Here is a 19,827-nt window from a genome sequence, read left to right on the forward strand (position 1 = left end):
TCACTAATTAAGAAGTTACACCAAAATTTCACCAAGGGAGATGAAAGAAGGTTAAGATGTTCCGAGCATTCTTATTTAAACAAGTTATATTCCTAGTTAGGCCTCTGATAAAAAAACAAGCTTGATTGTGCTCATCTATAAGATCAATCTTGGTCAAAGCTAAATAGAGCATGTTTAAACAGTCCAGCAGATTTTGAGTAAAGCTCAAGCCGAGTCCCTGTTAAAGCCAAGTCAAATTTGTCCAGTTCAACACTAAGCTCTGTTAAAAAATATACCTCCCAATCAGAAAAAGTAATTAGCAAATCAAAAAATATAAATGCAAACGTTATATACATATGGTTGGGGGGAGAGAGAGAGAGAGAGAGAGAGATTCTAAAATCTTTGCTTATTGGTCAGTATCTGTGTATCGAAAAGCTGAGAAAGGAATCACTTGACCAAAAAAATTTTGCAGCATTTTTAAATAATTTTTAAAAAGAAGGATGAGAGGTCCTAGAAGAATCCCACCACAGATTCACAATACCACACAAACCTGCATGACTGGTCAACCAAAATGAAGAAGTTTGTGCCCAACCCCCCAAACTGCCCACCTCCATGAAGAAGAAAGAAACAAACACGAAAATGAGACAACAAGGCAAGATTTTCCCTATTATAAAAGGGAAAATAAAAAAATACAGGTAAAATTCCAAGGAGGGAAGCAATTCTCAGTTCACCCCTACAAGAAACAGCAGTTATATTCATCTACAGTAACAATCTAATGAAATTTACATTGAATTCCACATCTTAAGATCATGAAACTCCTAAAAGGAAAACTGAAAGAACCACCACAATTTCCCAAGTGATATCATTGCAGGCCACCACATTCTACTTGCATGGTTGTCAATTATATAACATGTAATTTGATTACTAGTCAAAATAAAGTTAACAGAAAAAATTTCAGGAATGCAAATACAAACCTCACTGCCATTCAATGTCATGAAGTAGAAATGCTTATGACCCCTAGAAGCATACTCCTTTTGTCGTGCTTCGTATGTTTGCAAATCAAGCACCTGGTTGAGCCATACGTTAGAAAATCTATAAAAGAGAATGTCCTCACATTTCACAGGCCCACATAAAACAAATATAGGACTTAAACAGATTTATAAAGCACTAAAATGGAGGTACTTTAAAATTGAACAACAACATTTTAAAAAAGTGATCAAGAAAGCCATCAACATGCTTATGCAAGACACTCAATAATTTCGAGCAAAAGTTCAAATAAACCTTTACATGAGTTGTAAACCATGCACAGAAACCATCTTAGATAAGTTACCCCGCATGACCATGATCTGACACACCACAGCCACAAAAAGGAGACATAACTTTCCAATAAATTTGATGATATGTTTGGCATTAGTTATTAGTTTCAACTTAATCAAACTGAAGAGTATAGTCTGCAGTAGGAAGAGAAAGCAATAACTAACAACTTTATGTTTAGTTTTTTTTTTTTTTTTTCCTGAAAGTAAAAAAATAAAACAGCCTGATGCAGAGGGCAATCCAACTTTATTTCACAGTCTCACTTCAGAGGCTATGGTTTGATTACTTAGAAAAATAAAAAGACTGATCCTAGATTTGGTAACAAGTCCAAAAAATTAATCTTCTATTCTGCGTTCTTAATATAATCACCTTTGCATATATAGACCCAAATATTATAAACAGTCTCCAACTTACCTCTCCAACATATTCAATAAGAAACTGCCCTTGAGAAATATCTTGTTGCAACTGCAGCCCATAACCCTTCTTCCCACACTTGAACCACTTCAATTTGGCATAACCACGTTTCTGGAACTGCAACAAGACATTCAAAAGGAAATTTACATAAAACATAAAATCCTTAAGTAAACAAGTATATTACTTACAGGTAGAAACAGCTAAATACCTGTTGATTTGAACAGAGATCCCCACATGGGCAGGTCCCTTGAACACATTCAATGTTAAGCATTCGATTCAGGCATTCATCTCCACAACCGAAACGGCCTTCTACAGGTCTTTTGCAGTGGCAAACCATTACCTGATTGAATGAAAAGATTAGACACGTTGGAAAAAATGGAATGACCAACATGGTCACATATCCCATTGGCCTTGTAGGAGTAATAAAAATTTATTGGGAAAAACAAAATGCAATTAAAATATGAAAGAGGGAGAAGCAGAGTTAATGATAAAGTCAATGCAAGTTCATCCACCATATCATTAAGAAAAGGGGTATTTCAATGTGAGAGTGAAGATTTGAACTTTCTGACCACATAGGGAACAACCATTTGGGGCTATAAAATCATATACCTAAGTTACTGATGATAGTTTAAGCAACTTTTATACATATAGGTCATGTTGAAATAGAAGTCTAGAAAAAAGGCAGACAATTAGAAGTTACAAGTAATAACACTATTTGGTAACAACCTTTTTTTCCCTCATAGGTAAAAGCAATGAGTAAACAGAAAAAGAACAAAGAAATGAGTTAGCATGATTCATAATCCTGACGGAGGAAAAAGAAAAGGAATCAAAATACTATGAATGCCATTTTTCCATTGGAAGTTCATTTCAGGGACCACAACTGAAGATTCACAATCTCAGTTCAATGAGAAGGAAAAAATAAACATTTTAATAATATATAATATATGGGTGACTCATCCTTTAAGCAACTAAGGCCATTGTCTAAGGCCATCTCTCAAGAAAAGGCACTACAATTCATTTCTTACTTATCAAAAATAATAATAATAATAATTTCCCCCTTTTTTTCTGACCATAAACATTTTTCTCATTAGATACAGACCCTATTATAATCCCAAAAAAAATAATAACTTATTTGAATGCAATGGAAACTCTTAAATGAAGCCTCATTGGGCTCATCAAATTTTCTCAGTTTTACTGTTATTTTAATATAAAGGCCTAACTTTGTCCCAGTTGCAACAAAGATTTATCCAATGCAATAAGAACTCTGGAATGGAGGTTTAGTTAGTCTTTAAATAGGCTCAAATATCAATGAGAAGCTATTGGAATAAAGACCTCTTTAGTTTTTAACTATGATGTTATCAATTAAAGACTACTTTTTTGTAAAATTAAAGACTAATATTGTATATAGGTCTATAACTACAGTCCCACACATCTTTTCCCTTCTTTTTTTCTTTTGATCATATTCATCTTTCCCCTTCTCATTTTCCATTTTATTCTTTTTCTTAATTATAAAGTTTACATACATTACCACCTTTATTAAGGTCTTGGGCATCTTTGGAGCATTAATAGACTATCCAATAATCCTCAAAGCAATTTTTGTTTATCAGAAACAAGACATGTATATATTTATGTTAATGAAAACATGAGAAGGATGAGGAGTCTTCCCCACAATTACAAAACAAAAAAAAAAAAAAAAAAACCCTGATCAAAATATGATTGACTTCCTCTACCATACAAGGAGTCTATACAAAAGGTTTTAGACTACAGTGCAATATACAAAGATGTCATCTTCTCAAATTCTGTCTAAGCTTCTCTTAAGGATGTTCAAACCCTTTTCATTGACACTCCTCAAAGCCATTATAAAGTAGGTTATACTTTAAACTACTCATATTTTCACTGCAATATATCATGGAGGTGTTTAGTTCCCATGTTGGCAAGAATTTTTCTTAGTTACTTATTAGAAATACAAATATGGATATGAAAATGTGTAAAAAATTAACAATAAATAGATTAAATCAATATTAAAATTCTACCGATCTTGAATATCTTTCTTAAACATATTAAAGTTTCTAATATTTAGAAGTTCTCCAAACATAAATCTTCAATCCAATTAACAGGAGATTAAATAAGACATTAGTTTTTTTTTTTTTCCCAACCAAATGCATCACATAGTTGCTCTTGCAGAAATAAGTTCCTATCTATCAAAAACTATAACAAAGAAGGAAATAATTTTGCATCTATAAAAAAAAATGCATTTCAATAAAAAATATATATATATAAATAAATAATATTATTTATGTTTTATAACAGTTTACAAAAAGAAAAGAAAAAGAAAAAAAAAAAAGGAACAAATAGGCAAAGGCCCCATTTGAAATTGTCCCCCAAGGTCTCATATAATGTGGAACCGCCCCCTACATATATGTGTGCATGCATGTGGTGTAACATTAGATACCATCAATATTGCATGAGAATGATTATAGGACACCAGCTTGACACATGAATCATGAGAAATAAGCTAAAAATATTATTTCAGTCAGATATATACCTCATCAATAGTTTGAGTTCTGCGGCTACGGTGCAGAAATAAATTAGACCTAATCAGCATCCAAGATGATGATTGGGTAACTATGATTCATTAAAAAAATAAAAATAAAAAATAAGTCAGAATTTGGAAGCAGGGAAAATGAACATGAAATCTTAAAGGCCAATCATACTTCAAGCTCGAGGCCTGTCTTTGTGCATGCCATTGCTTACTCAAATCACATACCTGTTGAACGCCTTTGTCCAAATTCCTTAGAAGTTAAATGGGCATCATAAACATCTTCTTCACATGAGGCATCTGATATTTCCAACTCAGCATTAATCTCTCCATTTGACTTCTCTTGAGGGATTGAGCAGTCAGCAAATGCTTTATCCATGTTGTCCTTGCAGATCCTTCAAAGGAGTCACAAAAAAACAAAACCCAATGGAAAGTATTAGCCATAACCAGCCCCATGAGATAGCAGGTGAAACCATGAAAATACAAAAGAAGATGGAGAAAACAACCATACATTTCTTGTGTAACCAAATTAAATGTAATGCATCTAAACAGAATATCATCAGACAATATATCACACAATAATAAAGTCAAAATGCCAGAGATATTGGATCCAAATAATTAATTAACCAAAGTTCATCCCAGGAACAGATACATGAGTAAAAGATATGAAGATAAGTCCCAGAAACTGAAATCCTGGCAACAAAAGAAAAGGCAGGAGGTCACCTATCTAACAACAAGAGAAGCTTTGGTGAATGTGTGAAAATATGCTATAATCCAAGATGGTACACCAATAGATGAGCAAATCCATATGGAAAAACTAGTTAAGTATTAATGATGTTTTAGAGTTTCCAAAAAAAAAAATGTAATCGATAATATTTCTATCATTTATGATAAAAAAAGGTTTAATAATATTTTGAAACTAAGAATCCAAAAGCCAACATTTCCCTAGCAATAGTAGATTTTTGATAGGCAAACATAAGTATTATAAAAAGGTGCCTGATAAAAGATGGCTTGCCATATGTACATAAGGGGTATACAATAGGCACCAAAAAAGAAACTGCCAAAGAAATAGTAAAGCTATATCCAGTTATCTATGGTTAGATCGTCAATGAAATCCAACAATATGCACTTTTCTATGTCCAATGGACTCTAGACCATTTCAATAGGGATTTAATGGAAGTCCCCTTCAGATTTTGATCTAGATGCTTTGCTCTGTTAAAAATATTACCCTTACAGTATTTCCAAATACATCAAAACAATCAATGAGGAGTCATTCACCACACCTTGCCAGTTATCTAAACCCTGAATTTTGCGGCTCAACAGAAGGTCTTTTATTGAGTTTGGAAAAACCCATTGCAGCCGAAAAACTCCCAGCACCAAATTCCATATCTATCTCATCCTATTACGGTGAATTAGGATGTGACTGGTTTCTTCACTATCTTTGCATAGGCCGTGCACCTATCCACCAGTCTTGACCCCCTTCTCAAGGAAATCTATGGTTAAGATCCTCTCACACAGTCTTTCATGCAAGGAAAAAAATACAGATCCTCTTAGGAGGATGGTTCCCAAATTTCTTGGAACACAAGATACCTCCATATCCTCAACACATAAGAAGTTATAAAAGAATTTCACCCAAAATCTCTCTTTCCGCCCCCACAATAAGCTATCCTCTCCTTCTGCTTACAAATGCACAGTATTTATGAGCTCCAAAAACCAATCCACCTCCACCATATCCCAATGCTAAAAAGTGCCTTTGGAAATGCAAAGACTGATGACCTCCATCCACCTCAATCTCCCACATATCTATTACTCCAACATCTCCAAGAAAGACTAGGCTGAACAAAATCAGAAGGTGTCTTTCAAACATTGCTTCATTTATCCAACCAAAAGTTGGTTCTCTTCCATTTCTGACCACAATGGAAGTTCTGAGACTAAGCTCTTTGAACCCCCTCCTAATCTCTTTCCATAACCTCACACCAAAGCCTCTCACACATCTTGTGTGCACCATCTCCCATCCAAAACTCCATGCTTTCCACAGATGATCCTGCTTCACAGGCTGTCACACTCGTATGAGCATATCATTTCTCCATAGACATTTCCCCAGCAACATCTTATTCAGACATCTAGCTTCCTAACCCTGAGCCCTCAAGACTTTTAGTCCTTGCACACCAGCGCCACTTCAAAGGATTTAATTATCTTTCCTCTAAGCAATTTCCCCCAAAGGAATTCTCTCTGAATATTTCCAATCTAACCTTCACTTTACTAGGAATTACGAATAATTTTTTTTTATAGGTAAAATTTTGTCCCCATTGGGAATGACATAAAAGAAATTGGAAGACTTGAAAGTGTTTTCTTTGTACAGGTTAATGTTCCCCCCAGCAGTAGTATCACTCTCAATCAGCCTTTCACAACATCTCCATCAATTTTCTCACAATGTTTACAAATAAATAAAATATATATTCCCACATTTAAGATCATCAGATAAGGTGGGTAGCATTATAAATAAGTGCCTGATGCATTCCCCAAGGTTCGGGTGCGGGAAAGAGAAAAGGGAAGGAGAAATATTTATGTTATTTATAACTTGATGCTGCAGGTATGACAAGGTCTGAGATTTCAAAGAAAAAAGGACACGCACCAATTCAAACAAGGAACCCTTTTGTACTCTTATCAATCTTGATGTGATGTTATGTAGTGATATTTTTGGTAATGATGCATTATCATGATAACGATTACCAGGATGTAAGGTAACTGATTACTTAAGAATATGTTTACGGCATTTAAAAGTAGATGTTGTAATGTCATCCTTGTTTCTGCCAGATCTTTCCATAAATGAGACGAGGTAGTCTGATCAAAAAATAAATGAGGTAAGGTAGACAATAATATTCTTTGGTGTTTTTACATTGTTTTATCCTTGATATTAAAATTGTACTTTCTGCCTTACCGCCTCATCTGCGTTTTTCTTCTACTGGGATGGAAAGGGGCTCTTGCTTGTGTTAAGGGAGTTCATCCATGGAGGTGTTAGTGAACAGAACTTCCATTATTGAATTTCTCTGGCAGTAGTGTTTGTGTTTTGAATCTTGTTTGGAAAAGATGATTCGAAATCAGTCGATTGTAGTGGAGAGAAAGGTTTTCCAGGTGAAGTCTGAAGATTGCAATGGAGGAACGTGGATTTCAATAACAAAGAGAAGTCGAGGTTTTGTGGTTTCTTTAGGTTTTGGAGAGGAGGAGACGGGTTGGTTAGTGGAGCAGTTAGAGAAAGCTGTGGATTTGGAGGCTTCCAGGGGTTTCATTCGAAAAATGAGGGGCAAGACTAGGACTCATCTGATGGAGATATGTTTTAATAGCAGAGGGAGATATATGAAAATCACAGAATACGTTGCAAAGAGAAAACCTTTGGTCTTAGTTGTTCCAAGAGGTGTTAATGGTTGTGGGTGGGAAAATCTTAGGAAGGTGATTGTTTCAGTCTAAGAGTTCTCTGTTCAATTCGAAGGAGAAGCAAAAAAAGCATCAAGAGAGCAAAGGAATGTACAGAGGTGAGAGGTCCTATGCTAATGTGGTTGCAAAGAAAGGAACTAGGAATGGTGCAGAGATGCCAGTTGGAAAATGGGCAAGAGCTGTGGTTTGTGAAAGCAAAGGAAAAATACGAGACTGGTGTGAGGTTGGAAAAGCTATAGCGAGAAGGGTGGGGATGAAAGGAATGGTGTCTGTAAAACCCATTTCTGCTTACAAAGGGTGTTTTTTTGTGGAATCTGCAAGGGAAGCTCAGTGGATTCAAGATCAAGGGAGCTTCATAGCGAGAGGAGAGGTTATTGCTCTGAGGAAATGGTCGCCAAAAGAGAACTCAGTCGTTAATGGAAAATTTAGACGGGGGTGGTTGGAACTAAGAGGTCTCCCTTTCCACCTGTGGGATGAGGTGCAGTTGAGACACATTTTGCAGCAGTGGGGAAGGGTAACGAAGGTGGCGAGGAAATCATTGAAGCTTGTTGATTTGACGAAGGTAACATTGTGGGTGGAGATGCTTCCAAATGTCGTGCTTCCAGCGCTATTAGAGGTAGAAGATGGAGATTGGACATACATGGTTGCAGTTACAGTCACCGGAGAAGATGACGGAGAAGATGATGGAGAAGACTCTATCAGGCCTGAGTCGAATCGCAGCAAGCACGAGCTAAGGTCAGCCGGGGGTTGCATCTTTCAGAAGCCACAGAACGTTGAGGGGCTACGAGCTATTGACAAGACCATTGAGTGCCATAGCTGGATGTCTTGTCATCGTTCCCATTTTCGTTCTTCAGTTTCAAAATCGGCTAAGGGGGAGAAAGAAAAGGGAAGGTGGATGTTGGGCCCAACGGCGGGAAGCAACATCGGGCCAACACCAAACGCCTTTGAAGCCCGTTCTGATTGGGCCCAATTTGGGGCGAAAGATTTTGGGCCCCTAGCGGGTCCAGCCCATAAAGGATCCTCTAATGGCGGCCCAGATGCATCTTCGTCTTCAAAGCTCCTAAGACCAGGGCTCACTGCAAAGAATAAAATGCCGAAAGGTCTTCTTCAAGTGTCGTCAAAGCCGAAAGGATCTTCAGTCTCCGTAAGGCGCAGAGCAAGAAGTGGGCCGCCGAGATTTGAGGAGACGTCTTCTACCCCGAAGCGAAACTTAGAAGGAGGTGGCTCACTGGAGACAAATCGAGACACTTCTCGGGGCAAATCTCACTCCAGAAAGAGCGATCTCTCCACTGGTTTTGAAACATCCAAAGTTTCTACCGGCGAGACAGAGGGACAAGAGGGGATTTTGCAATGCAAATTGATCAATGAGGTGCGTACTCCTTTCTCGGCTGTATCTGAGCGAGATCTTCCTCTGTCTGGGGCTTTTGAGCCAAATTTTATTCCCGAAACCTCTGTTTCTTTGGTTCACCCTTCTCGCTGTCAGTCTTTTTCTTCGATTCCGTTGGAGTCAAGCTACGCCGTTCAGCGTGGTTCCGTTTTTATCTCTCCTGTGGTGAATAACAACCATCGTGGTGGTGCGTCCTGTTCGGAAGGTGTGGTGGTTCCCCTAGAAACCTCTAACCGAAAATTTAAAGACCGGCCTCTCCTTAGGGAAACTCTCAGTAACCCTGTGATGCGTGGTGTCTCAAGTGAGGCTTCGTTCCCAGTGCTAGAACCTTCCACCCTCTCGTTGGAAGGTTTTCAAGTTGAGGGGCCTACGCCTCGGAAGATGGTCAAGGTTCAGTCGGTTCTGGAGAGTTTGAGGATTAGAATTGTCAGGGATAATGGAAAAGGTGTGGAAGGAGAGAACAAGAGTGCTCTCTCTGCGGACAAGGTTTATTCCAGAAGAAAGAAGAAAAATGACTCTGGAACTCGAGGAGAGGATTAGTTCTGGGTGTGGGTTGTGTCGGGTTGTTTTTGTTTTCATGAAGATCTTAAGTTGGAATACAAGAGGTTTAGGTTCTAGGAAGAAAAGGAGGACTGTGAGAAGGTTTTTAAGTACTCAAAACCCAGATGTGGTGATGCTTCAGGAAACAAAGCGTGAAATTTGGGATAGGAGGTCTGTGAGTAGTGTTTGGAAAGGTAAAAGTCTGGATTGGGTTGCTCTTCCTGCTTGTGGGGCGTCGGGGAGGATTTTGGTTAACCTCAGTTACTGTAAAATTGAACTCTGATGAGGAAGGGTTTTTTTGGTTAACCTCAGTGTATGGCCCGCATAAGGCAGTGTGGAGGAAGGACTTTTGGATGGAGCTTCAAGACCTGCATGGTCTGACTTTCCCAAGGTGGTGCGTAGGAGGGGATTTTAATGTGATCAGGAGGATATCTGAGAAGATGGGTGACTCTAGGTTAACAATCAACATGAGCTGTTTTGACGAGTTTATAAAGGAAAGTGGTTTGTTGGATCCCCCTCTTAGGAATGCGGCTTTTACATGGTCAAACATGCAAGTCGATCCTATTTGCAAGAGGTTAGATAGGTTTTTGTTCTCTTCTAAGTGGGATTCTTTTTTCTCTCAAAGTATTCAAGAGGCCCTTCCTAGATGGACCTCTAACCATAGCCCAATTTGTTTGGAAACTAATCCTATAAAATGGGGGCCGACTCCTTTTAGGTTTGAGAATATGTGGTTGCTCCATCCTGAGTTTAAAGAGAAGTTTAGAGATTGGTGGCAAGAGTGTACGGTTGAAGGTTGGGAAGGTCACAAGTTTATGAGGAAACTAAAGTTTATTAAATCAAAGTCGAAAGAGTGGAATATAGTGGTCTTTGGAGATTTAAGAGAGAGGAAAAAACACATTCTTACGGACTTAGGCAGAATTGATCGAATTGAACAAGAAGGGAATTTAAATCTTGATCTAGTTTCGGAAAGGACCTTAAGAAGGAAGGAGTTAAGAGGATTTGTTATTGAATGAAGAGGTACAATGGAGACAAAAATCTAGGGTTAAGTGGATTAAAGAAGGGGATTGCAACTCTAAGTTTTTTCACAGAGTGGCCACTGGAAGAAGAAGCAGGAAGTTCATAAAGTCTCTGATTTCTGAGAGGGGGGAGACTTTAAATAACATTGAGATTATTTATGAGGAGATTATACATTTCTTTGGGAATCTCTATTCCAAACCCAAAGGTGACTCTTGGAAGATTGAAGGGATTGATTGGGCCCCTATTTCTGAAGAGAGTGCAATTTGGTTGGATAGACCGTTTTCTGAAGAGGAGGTTCGAATGGCAGTTTTCCAATTGAATAAGGAAAAGGCCCTTGGCCCTGATGGCTTTACTATAGCAGTTTATCAAGAGTGTTGGGATGTGATAAAAGAGGATCTTATGAGGGTGTTTTTTGAGTTCCACACTAAGGGGGTAATAAATCAAAGAACAAATGCGACTTTCATTGCTATGGTGCCTAAGAAAAGCCAAACTTTTAAAATCTCAAATTATAGACCTATTAGTTTGGTTACAAGTTTATATAAAATAATTGCTAAGGTCTTATCAGGGCGTTTACGCAAAATTCTACATGAAACAATCTTTGGCTCTCAAGGAGCCTTTGTGGAAGGGAGACAAATTTTGGATGCTGTATTGATAGCCAATGAAGTGGTGGATGAGAAAAGAAGGTCAGGGGAGGAAGGGGTAGTTTTCAAAATTGATTTTGAGAAGGCCTATGATCATGTGGATTGGGGCTTTTTAGATCATGTGCTTCAAAGGAAGGGGTTCAGCCAAAAATGGAGATCTTGGATGAGGGGTTATTTATCTTCTTCTAGTTTTGCTATCCTAGTTAATGGGAATGCAAAGGGTTGGGTTAAGGCCTCTAGAGGTTTGAGACAGGGAGATCCTCTTTTTCCTTTCCTTTTTACTCTAGTAGCAGATGTTCTAAGTAGGTTGATGATTAGAGCTGAGGAAACTAGGATAACTGAGGGTTTCCTTGTGGGAAGGGATAGGACTAGAGTGTCCTTGTTACAGTTTGCTGATGATACCATATTTTTCTCTAAAGCCTCTTTGGACCTTCTTCAAAACCTTAAGATTATCCTTTTGGTTTTTGGGCAAGTATCTGGTTTAAAAATCAACTTAGAAAAAAGCACCATTTCAGGTATTAACACTAGGCAGGAGGAGTTGTCTAGTTTGGCTTTGGTTTTGGAGTGCAGAGTGTTAGAGTGGCCTTTGTCTTATTTAGGCCTTCCTTTGGGAGGGAACCCAAAGACAATAGGCTTTTGGGATCCAGTGGTTGAGAGAATTTCAAGGAGGCTGGATGGGTGGAAAAAGGCCTATTTGTCTTTGGGAGGGAGGATTACTTTAATTCAGTCTTGTCTGTCTCACATCCCTAGCTACTTCCTCTCCCTCTTTAAAATCCTTATATCTATAGCTTCAAAGATTGAGAAGATGCAAAGGGATTTTCTTTGGTCTGGGGCCGGGGAAGGGAAGAAAGATCACCTAATCAGATGGGAAGTTGTTAGTAGACCAAAGGAGATGGGAGGTTTGGGCTTTGGGAAAACTTCTATGAGAAATATTGCCCTCTTAAGGAAATGGCTTTGGAGGTTCCCTAGAGAAAGGAGCGGTCTTTGGCATAAGGTTATTGCGAGTATATATGGGACACATCCTAATGGATGGGACGCCAACATAGTGGTTAGATGGTCTCACAGATGTCCTTGGAAGGCTATTGCTCAAGTTTTCCAGGAGTTCTCCCCTTTTGTCCGCCTAGTGGTGGGCAATGGGGAGAGAATTCGGTTTTGGGAAGATCTTTGGTGGGGAAACCAAACTTTGTGTTCTTAATTTGTTGATCTCTACAGAGTTATTTCTGTGAAAAACCTCACCGTCTCAAATGTTCTTGGCAATTCCTTACCATTGTCTTGGAATTTTAACTTTCGCCGCAATCTAACGGATTCAGAAATTGATCTCCTTCAGAGATTAATGTCCTCCCTTAATTCTGTGCTTCTTTCCCCTTCTTCATCAGACTCAAGAGCGTGGTCTTTGTCTTCGTCAGGCTCGTTTTCAGTGAAATCTTTTTTCTATGCCATGTCAAAAGTTTCAAATCCTTTAATGTTCCTTCCGGCCAAGTTTTTATGGAGCTCAAAAGTCCCTTCAAAGGTTAAGGCCCTCGCTTGGTTAGTAGCACATGGGAAGGTAAACACTAATGACAAGTTGCAATTGAGAAGACCCTACAAAGCCCTCTGTCCTCAATGGTGCATTCTTTGCAAAGGAAATGGAGAGTCGATTGACCACCTTTTTCTTCATTGTCCCGTTACCATTGGACTTTGGCACAGGTTGTTCAATCTAGTAAGTGTGATTTGGGTCCCCTCCAAGGAGCCTTGAGGACATGTTGGTTATTTCTTTTAAAGGCTTGGGGAACTCATTAAGAGGCAAGACACTTTGGCAAATTGCTTGCCTTACTTTGATTTGGATGGTGTGGCAAGAAAGAAACAATAGGATCTTTGAGGATAAAGGGAGAACGGAAGAGATGGTTTGGGATTTGATCCGGTTTTATTCTTCTCTATGGGCTTCTTGTACTGAAGCTTTTAGAGGAGTTCCTCTAAGCACTCTACAACTCAATTGGATTGGGGTTTGCGTTTCAAGAGTTTGAAGATTGATGGGGTTTCTTTTGTTTTTAGAGTTCTATTGTTGGGTGTTTTTCCTTGGTATTTGTGTAGGAAGGACCTCTCATCCTTCCCTTGGTTTTTTTCTCTTTCTTTTGTCTCTTTTTCTCTCCTGTATTTGTTCTTTTATTAATATAATCTTCTTCGTTTCTGATAAAAAAAAATAAAAATTCCTATTTCAATTACTTTCTCTCCTCCAATTTTTTATCTGTTAGCAGAGAATTTCTTTTATGCCAAATACTTAACAAATTCTCTTTGCTATTTTCAATTTTCAACATGTACCCCATGTACCCCAACCCATTTAAAAAAACAAAATAAATTCAGTAACAATGTAACATTATGTTTTTTATAGGAAAAATAGAGTCAATATAATATAAATAAAGCACCAGAAAGGACAAACTGCAGTACACAAGACGCAATTGGACAAAGAGCAATCCACAGCTGGATGATCTTTTGCCCATTTTCATATTCATTTGACAATTCACTACTTATATATATATATATATATATATATATATATATACAAAGAAATGTACGCTTACAAAATTTATCTTAAAGTTTCTACACAAGTAGCATCTGCAGTAATAAATGAGAAATAAATTATTGGTGTACCATTTGCAATTTGTTTCTTCAATGGAATCTGCAAGTGCAGCCGCTATACGTCTCCATTTATAGCAATCATCACAACGCACCCAAGCAATCCGTGGTGGTAAATACTGCCTCACTACCTCATTTTGGATCATGTCCAAGTTAGACATGTCTTTGGAGACAGTTTTTTCAGCAGTAACAATTTCTCCAATATCATCAACTACGTGATTTTCTACTGCATAAGCTACATAATATCAAAACATGGTGTTATGCTTCAAAGATGTAGCTACTAAGAAAGAAAAAAAAAAAAAATTGAAATATGTAAGTATTGTAATAAGCAAATAAAGTAGTTGAGCATGTCCTCATTTAAGCAATCAAGTAAAATATTCATACCTATTTCCTGGTGACTTTCAACTTTGCAGACATGGTTGCAAACACCCTCCTCGTTTACGTTCTTTCTAGCTGACTTTTGTTGGCTTTCCTTCTGCCTACAAGCATTTCGTCTTTGGTTTCTCCCTGAATCAAGGAACTGTGACCTGCTCTTGCTTGCTCGACCAGATTTTGAACTTTTGGGAAGTTTATGCCCCTTAGCTTTAGTAGAAGGAAGTAATTTCTTAGAGTTCTGTGATTCGGATGATCCATCTAGACTCAAATTCAAAGTGTCTTCCACAGGAGGCAACAGTTCGGTAGAACACCCCTGAAAGCTCAACAAGTTGCTTGAAGCAATTCCACTGCTGGATGAAACCAAATTTTCACTAGAGTAAAGGCCATTTTCCATTTTCCACCCATCTCCTTGTTTTTCTGTTACTCTAGCTCTGCTTTGGCTTGCTTGACAAGGCAATCGATCTTCCACATCAGAGTTACCTGCCTGAAAGAGCTTATCTTTCTTCTTTCCTTTCTTGCTTTTCAGCAGAGGCACATTCGAACTTGTTACATCTGCAGCAGCAACAGAATCTTTGGAAGAAGCCTGAACAACATCATGCAAGTCTTCCTGAACCCTTGCACCAACTTGGCCATCAGGAATCAGGTTGATCACTTCTGAATCAGGTGAAGTTCCTGGATCTAAGTACCCATTGTCAATTGCACCTTCCAATGCTTCAACCTCTGTCTTGGAAGAAATACTAAGATAATTAGTGGCAGCATTTCTATCAGAGTTATCTGGAATCACAATGGTCTCCTGGTCCTTATCTGTGAAGTGGACTTCGTCTAAAGCAGAATCAATTGGAGATGTTTTTTCTTTCTCCAGATTCCCATGAGAAGTGAGATGCTGCCCAGTCCCAGGGATTTCTTCCACTAATTGTGTTTCAATGCCAACTGTGAATTTCTGTAATTCTGAACCCATGGCCCAGCATAGTTCAGACCCGTTATCACTAAACATGGTCTGAACAGGATCTGAAGTATCAACCACGTCCGGAACAATATCCTTTGAACCACTTTGACTTACCCTTTTGCCCATTTTAACCTTCAAACGAATATGACTAGTTGATGCACGACCTTTTACCTTTGACCCTTGTGAGTTTCCAACTGCCCTACCCTTATTCCGCTTCCCACATCCTCGGCCACCCTTTGTTTTTCGTGATCCTTGATTCTGAACCCGACCACAATCAAGGTCACTATTATGATAAAAAACTTGAGTAATATTCTCCAATGATCCCCAAATAGAAGCACGAGCCGGTTTGCAGAAACTGCTTCGCTTCTTTCTGACAACCTTCAAGAAAATTTCAAATATTCCATGAGAGTGTGACTTCTTGTTGGCAGTTTTCCAGCCTTTCCTTGCAACATTTGCTGTCTGCGTCTTCTGGCTCGATTTTCTTGCACGGGCACTCCTCCGAGGAGGCAAACATATAATTTCTGGACATTTGGTTTCTGAAACACAATCCCATCTAACATCAACTTTTTCTTCACCACCTATATTTCCAGAAGAATCAGCATCAGTAGAATTAAAAGCATCAATAAGAACATCAGCTCCTGAATAACCTGGCTCAGCAAAAATCTCAGAGGAACCATTATCCACAACACCAGAGTAGCAACAAGGTGGCGGGGAGTCTGATTTTTCAAGAGTATAATCAGGTGCCATGCTGGATGATCTTTCTCTTAAATCATACATATTTTCTTCAATAGGTGATATTTGACTGCACATTTCACCCTTCATTCCCAGAAAAATATCACTTTTCTCTTCCACAACCTCAGTCACTGTCTCTGCAGAGGAACCATCGAATCCTGCAGTAACCTTCTGCACATTCCCTTCAGCACAATCAGTAGGTGAACTAGCCACAGATAAATGCTCCAAGGGAATTTTACAATCCTGTGAGGGCAAAATTTGTCTGATCTTGTTGTTCTGTGATCCAGCTAAAATATCATCCACAAACTCAGAGGGACCACCAGCAACCCCAGAATCCTTATGCTTATTCTGTTCTGCAAAATTACTTGGTGATTCCAATGGCCTTCCACAGCCCTGAGATGGCAATATTTGCTCATTTATCAAATGTAAGATGTCACTTTTCTCTTCTACAACCTCCCTAATCTGTTTGCAACAAGAGGCATTAATACTCAAATTAACCTTGCACTCGTCATCTTTGGCACAATTACTTAGTGAACCCTTAATTAATGACTCCAAGGGCATTTCACAACCCTGTGAAGGCAAGATCTGCTCATCTATCCCATCTAAAATATCACTTCTCTCTTCCACAGCCTCCTGAACATCCTTTCCAGAAGAACCATTGATACTCGTCTCAACCTTGTACTCGTTATTTTTGACACAAGTACTCAGTGAACCACCTGCAACTAAAGATTCCAAGGGAGTTTCAACCCTCTGTGAAGGCAATATTGGCTCATTTATTCCACCTAAAGCATCATTTTTCCCTTCCACAACCTCCCAACAAGAATCATTAATGCTCGTATTAACCTTGCACTCATTATCTTTGCCACAACTACTCAAAGAACCACCTGTAAGCATTTCACAACCTTGTGAAGGCAGTGTTTGCTCATCTGTTCCATCAAAAATCTCACTTTTCTCTTTGACAACCTCCCTAGCCTCCTCCCCATAAGAACCTTCAATGCTCATATCAGCCTTGCACTCATTATCTGCATTGCAACTGCATAGCAACCCACCTGTAACTAGTAACTCCAAGGGCATCTCACAATCCTGTGAAGGCAACATTTGCTCATTTATCCCACCTAAAACTTCATTTTTCTCTTCCACAACCTCTTTGACCTCTTCCACACATGAACCATTAACAGAAAGATAAACCTTGTTTTCACTATCTTCACCACAATTACCCAGTGAACCACCTGAAACTAGTAATTCCATTGGCATTTCACAACCCTGTGAAGGCAATAGTTGCTCATTTATCCCACCTAAACCGTCAATTTTCTCTTCCACAACCTCCCTGACCTCCCCACAAGAACCATTCACACTCATGTCAGCCTTGCACTCATTATGTTCAGCACAATCACTCAGCGAACCACCTGTAAGTAATAATTCCAAGGGCGTTTCACAACCCTGTGAAGGCGATCCTTGCTCAAACCCACCAACCGATATCCCGCCTAAAACACCACCTTTATCTTTAACATCCCCAGCCAACTTTGCACCCATCTGGTCATTCAGCTCAGAACAATCACTGAGGAAACCGTCCATGCCCAAAAATTCCAATTGCATTTCACCCTCCTGTGAAGGCAATATTTGGCTCCATATATCAACCTTTATCCCATCCACGACATGATCACTTCTCCCCTCCACAGCATCTCTAACCCTTCCCTCACCGCCCTTCTGCTCGCTCGGCCCAGTGCAATTATTCAATGGATCCTCAGCACCCAATACCTCAGATTCCATTCCACAACTTCATTCACATGATCCGTCAAAAGGGGTTCTGCTCCCGCGTACAGAACGCGGGTAATAGGCCCCAGATAATTCCAAAGAAGAATGTAATCAAAATTGAACTCAGATAAAAATTATTAAGCCAACCCAATACAATGCACGCCCTCCAATCAGAAACCCTAATCCTCCCTCTATAAGGAAACTCCAAAAAAATACAAAAAACAAAATTACAAAAAAAAAAAAATTGAGAAAAGTACCGGTGTCAGAGATGTCAGAGAAACCCAAAACCCTAGACTCCCGCGTTCTCCTGCAAAACAAATATCACAATCTCAAAATTTTCATGAAATGCCGATACATCAAATAAATTCACCCTCAAAACAAATCCCAGAAAAATAAATAAATAATAAAATAAAACTTCGGGGGAAAAAAAGACCTAGCGACGAACGCTTGGAAGCCACCCCAAAAGCAAAAATCTTTTATTTTTTCCACAAATCTGCAAATATTTTCTTTAATTTATTTCTTCCGCGAGAAGGATAGAGAGGGAGAGAAAGAGGGAGGACAGGAGGGAGAATCGCTTGGGCTTGACAGCAAACGGTTTTGAGAGAGAGAAGGCGGAGACTATCGATTTTATGCTCCTTTAGGGGGTTAGGTGAGGGCGTGTGGGTACGCGCCGATGTATCTGCAGAGGGTGTAACCGACTCTCTTTTCTAGGACATGTGTCCTAACGAGGGCGTTTTAGTAAATACGTGGATGCTTTTACTGTTTCTCTCTGTGGGACATGTGTCCTACAAAAGGGCATTTTGGTATTATTGCTTTCCAGACTAGGATAAAAGGGTTAAGGCTATCTTTCTCCATGCGTACGCGCGGACTCGGGGTGAGGAAACTTTTGTATTTTGAAAAAACTAACGATGATTACGAGGATATTATTAAATTACAGGAGCGATGTATTTTCCAATTATAATTTTTTTTTTATTTAGATTAATTTCTTTTTGAGGAAGGATTTCATAACCTTAGTTTTAATGAAATTCAACTTTCATTTAGATTTGCTTCTCTTTTCAATATTAATATTTAAACAAAAAAACAAAAATTTTAATTTTAATGTTGTATTATTTTTTACGAAAAATTAGTAAAGTCTAAAAATAAAATAAAAATTTATAACTCTCAAAATTGATGAAAAGTATATAATCAAAGGGTTTTCATATAATATCTGTTTTTTTTTTTACTTGTTTTGTTATAATTATTATAAAAAATAATCATATAAACATACATAATAATTAAAAATAAAATTCTACGTATAAAAATTATTTTTAAAACATATTTAAAAATATTAAAAACATTTCAGACTCTTAGGCAGACTTTTATTACATAAAACATTAAAAAACATATTTTTTTAAATGTTCTTAAAAAACTAGTTTTTATGACTATTTTTAATAATAGTTACAAATAAAACCTTAGAGTTTGTTTGGTAACGGTTTTTTTAAAACAATTTTTGAAAATAGTTTTTAAATATTGTTATTTGATATTTTATAAAATAAAAATATATTTGAAACTTAAAATGTTTTTAACTTATTTTTATTATTTGAAAATTAATTTTTATCTCTAGTGTTTTATTTTTAATCATTTTATATGCTTGTGCAATTATTTTTTAAAACAATTATTATAAAACTATTGAAAATACGAACAAATGGTTTTTAGTTATTAAACCTATTTTATTGTTTTTTTATTATAAAAAACGAAAAATAATTTTAAAAAACAGTTGTCAAACAGCCATTTAAATGTTTAGTTATTTTTAATAAATTATGTTATGGTTTTATTTACTAATAAATAGTTATTAAATGTTAAAAACATTGACATTTAATTCAAATTTTATTAAAATAATTAGGAAAATTGTCATGTCCTCATTTAAAAATCATGTGATTTTTAAAAATAATTTACTCTATTTAGATATATATATATATATATATTATTTTCTATTTTTTTTAAATATAACTTTTATAACACATAGGAACTTTTAAAGGCTTATCTTGAAAATATCTAGATTGGAGTCAAAAACAGAAAAAACAAAAGCAGAAACAAAAAATCAAAAACAAACGGACAAATATTCTCTGGCCTTTCCCAATAAGATTATAAAGAAAAATCA

General features: G+C 37.6%; 1 protein-coding gene across 4 annotated transcripts in view; it reads right to left on the reverse strand.

Moving 5' to 3' along the window:
* Window positions 1-18,301, reverse strand: part of LOC117906802 — a 33,531-nt gene extending 15,230 nt beyond the window's left edge. For 3 of the 4 annotated variants that reach the window (XM_034820005.1, XM_034820007.1, XM_034820006.1), the window contains exons 1-8: window positions 18,121-18,301; window positions 14,264-17,994; window positions 13,895-14,114; window positions 4,475-4,641; window positions 4,253-4,332; window positions 1,916-2,047; window positions 1,708-1,824; window positions 954-1,046 (exon numbers count right to left, since the gene is read on the reverse strand). In XM_034820005.1, coding sequence (XP_034675896.1) covers window positions 954-1,046; window positions 1,708-1,824; window positions 1,916-2,047; window positions 4,253-4,332; window positions 4,475-4,641; window positions 13,895-14,114; window positions 14,264-17,702 — 4,248 coding nt within the window. In that variant the 5' untranslated portion in view covers window positions 17,703-17,994; window positions 18,121-18,301. The remainder of the gene's footprint in view (window positions 1-953; window positions 1,047-1,707; window positions 1,825-1,915; window positions 2,048-4,252; window positions 4,333-4,474; window positions 4,642-13,894; window positions 14,115-14,263; window positions 17,995-18,120) is intronic. The other variant, XM_034820004.1, reaches the window with a different exon arrangement.
* Between the last annotated feature and the right edge of the window lie 1,526 nt (window positions 18,302-19,827).

This window comes from Vitis riparia, chromosome 18 (genome assembly GCF_004353265.1).
Source record: "Vitis riparia cultivar Riparia Gloire de Montpellier isolate 1030 chromosome 18, EGFV_Vit.rip_1.0, whole genome shotgun sequence".
Taxonomy (NCBI): domain Eukaryota; kingdom Viridiplantae; phylum Streptophyta; class Magnoliopsida; order Vitales; family Vitaceae; genus Vitis; species Vitis riparia.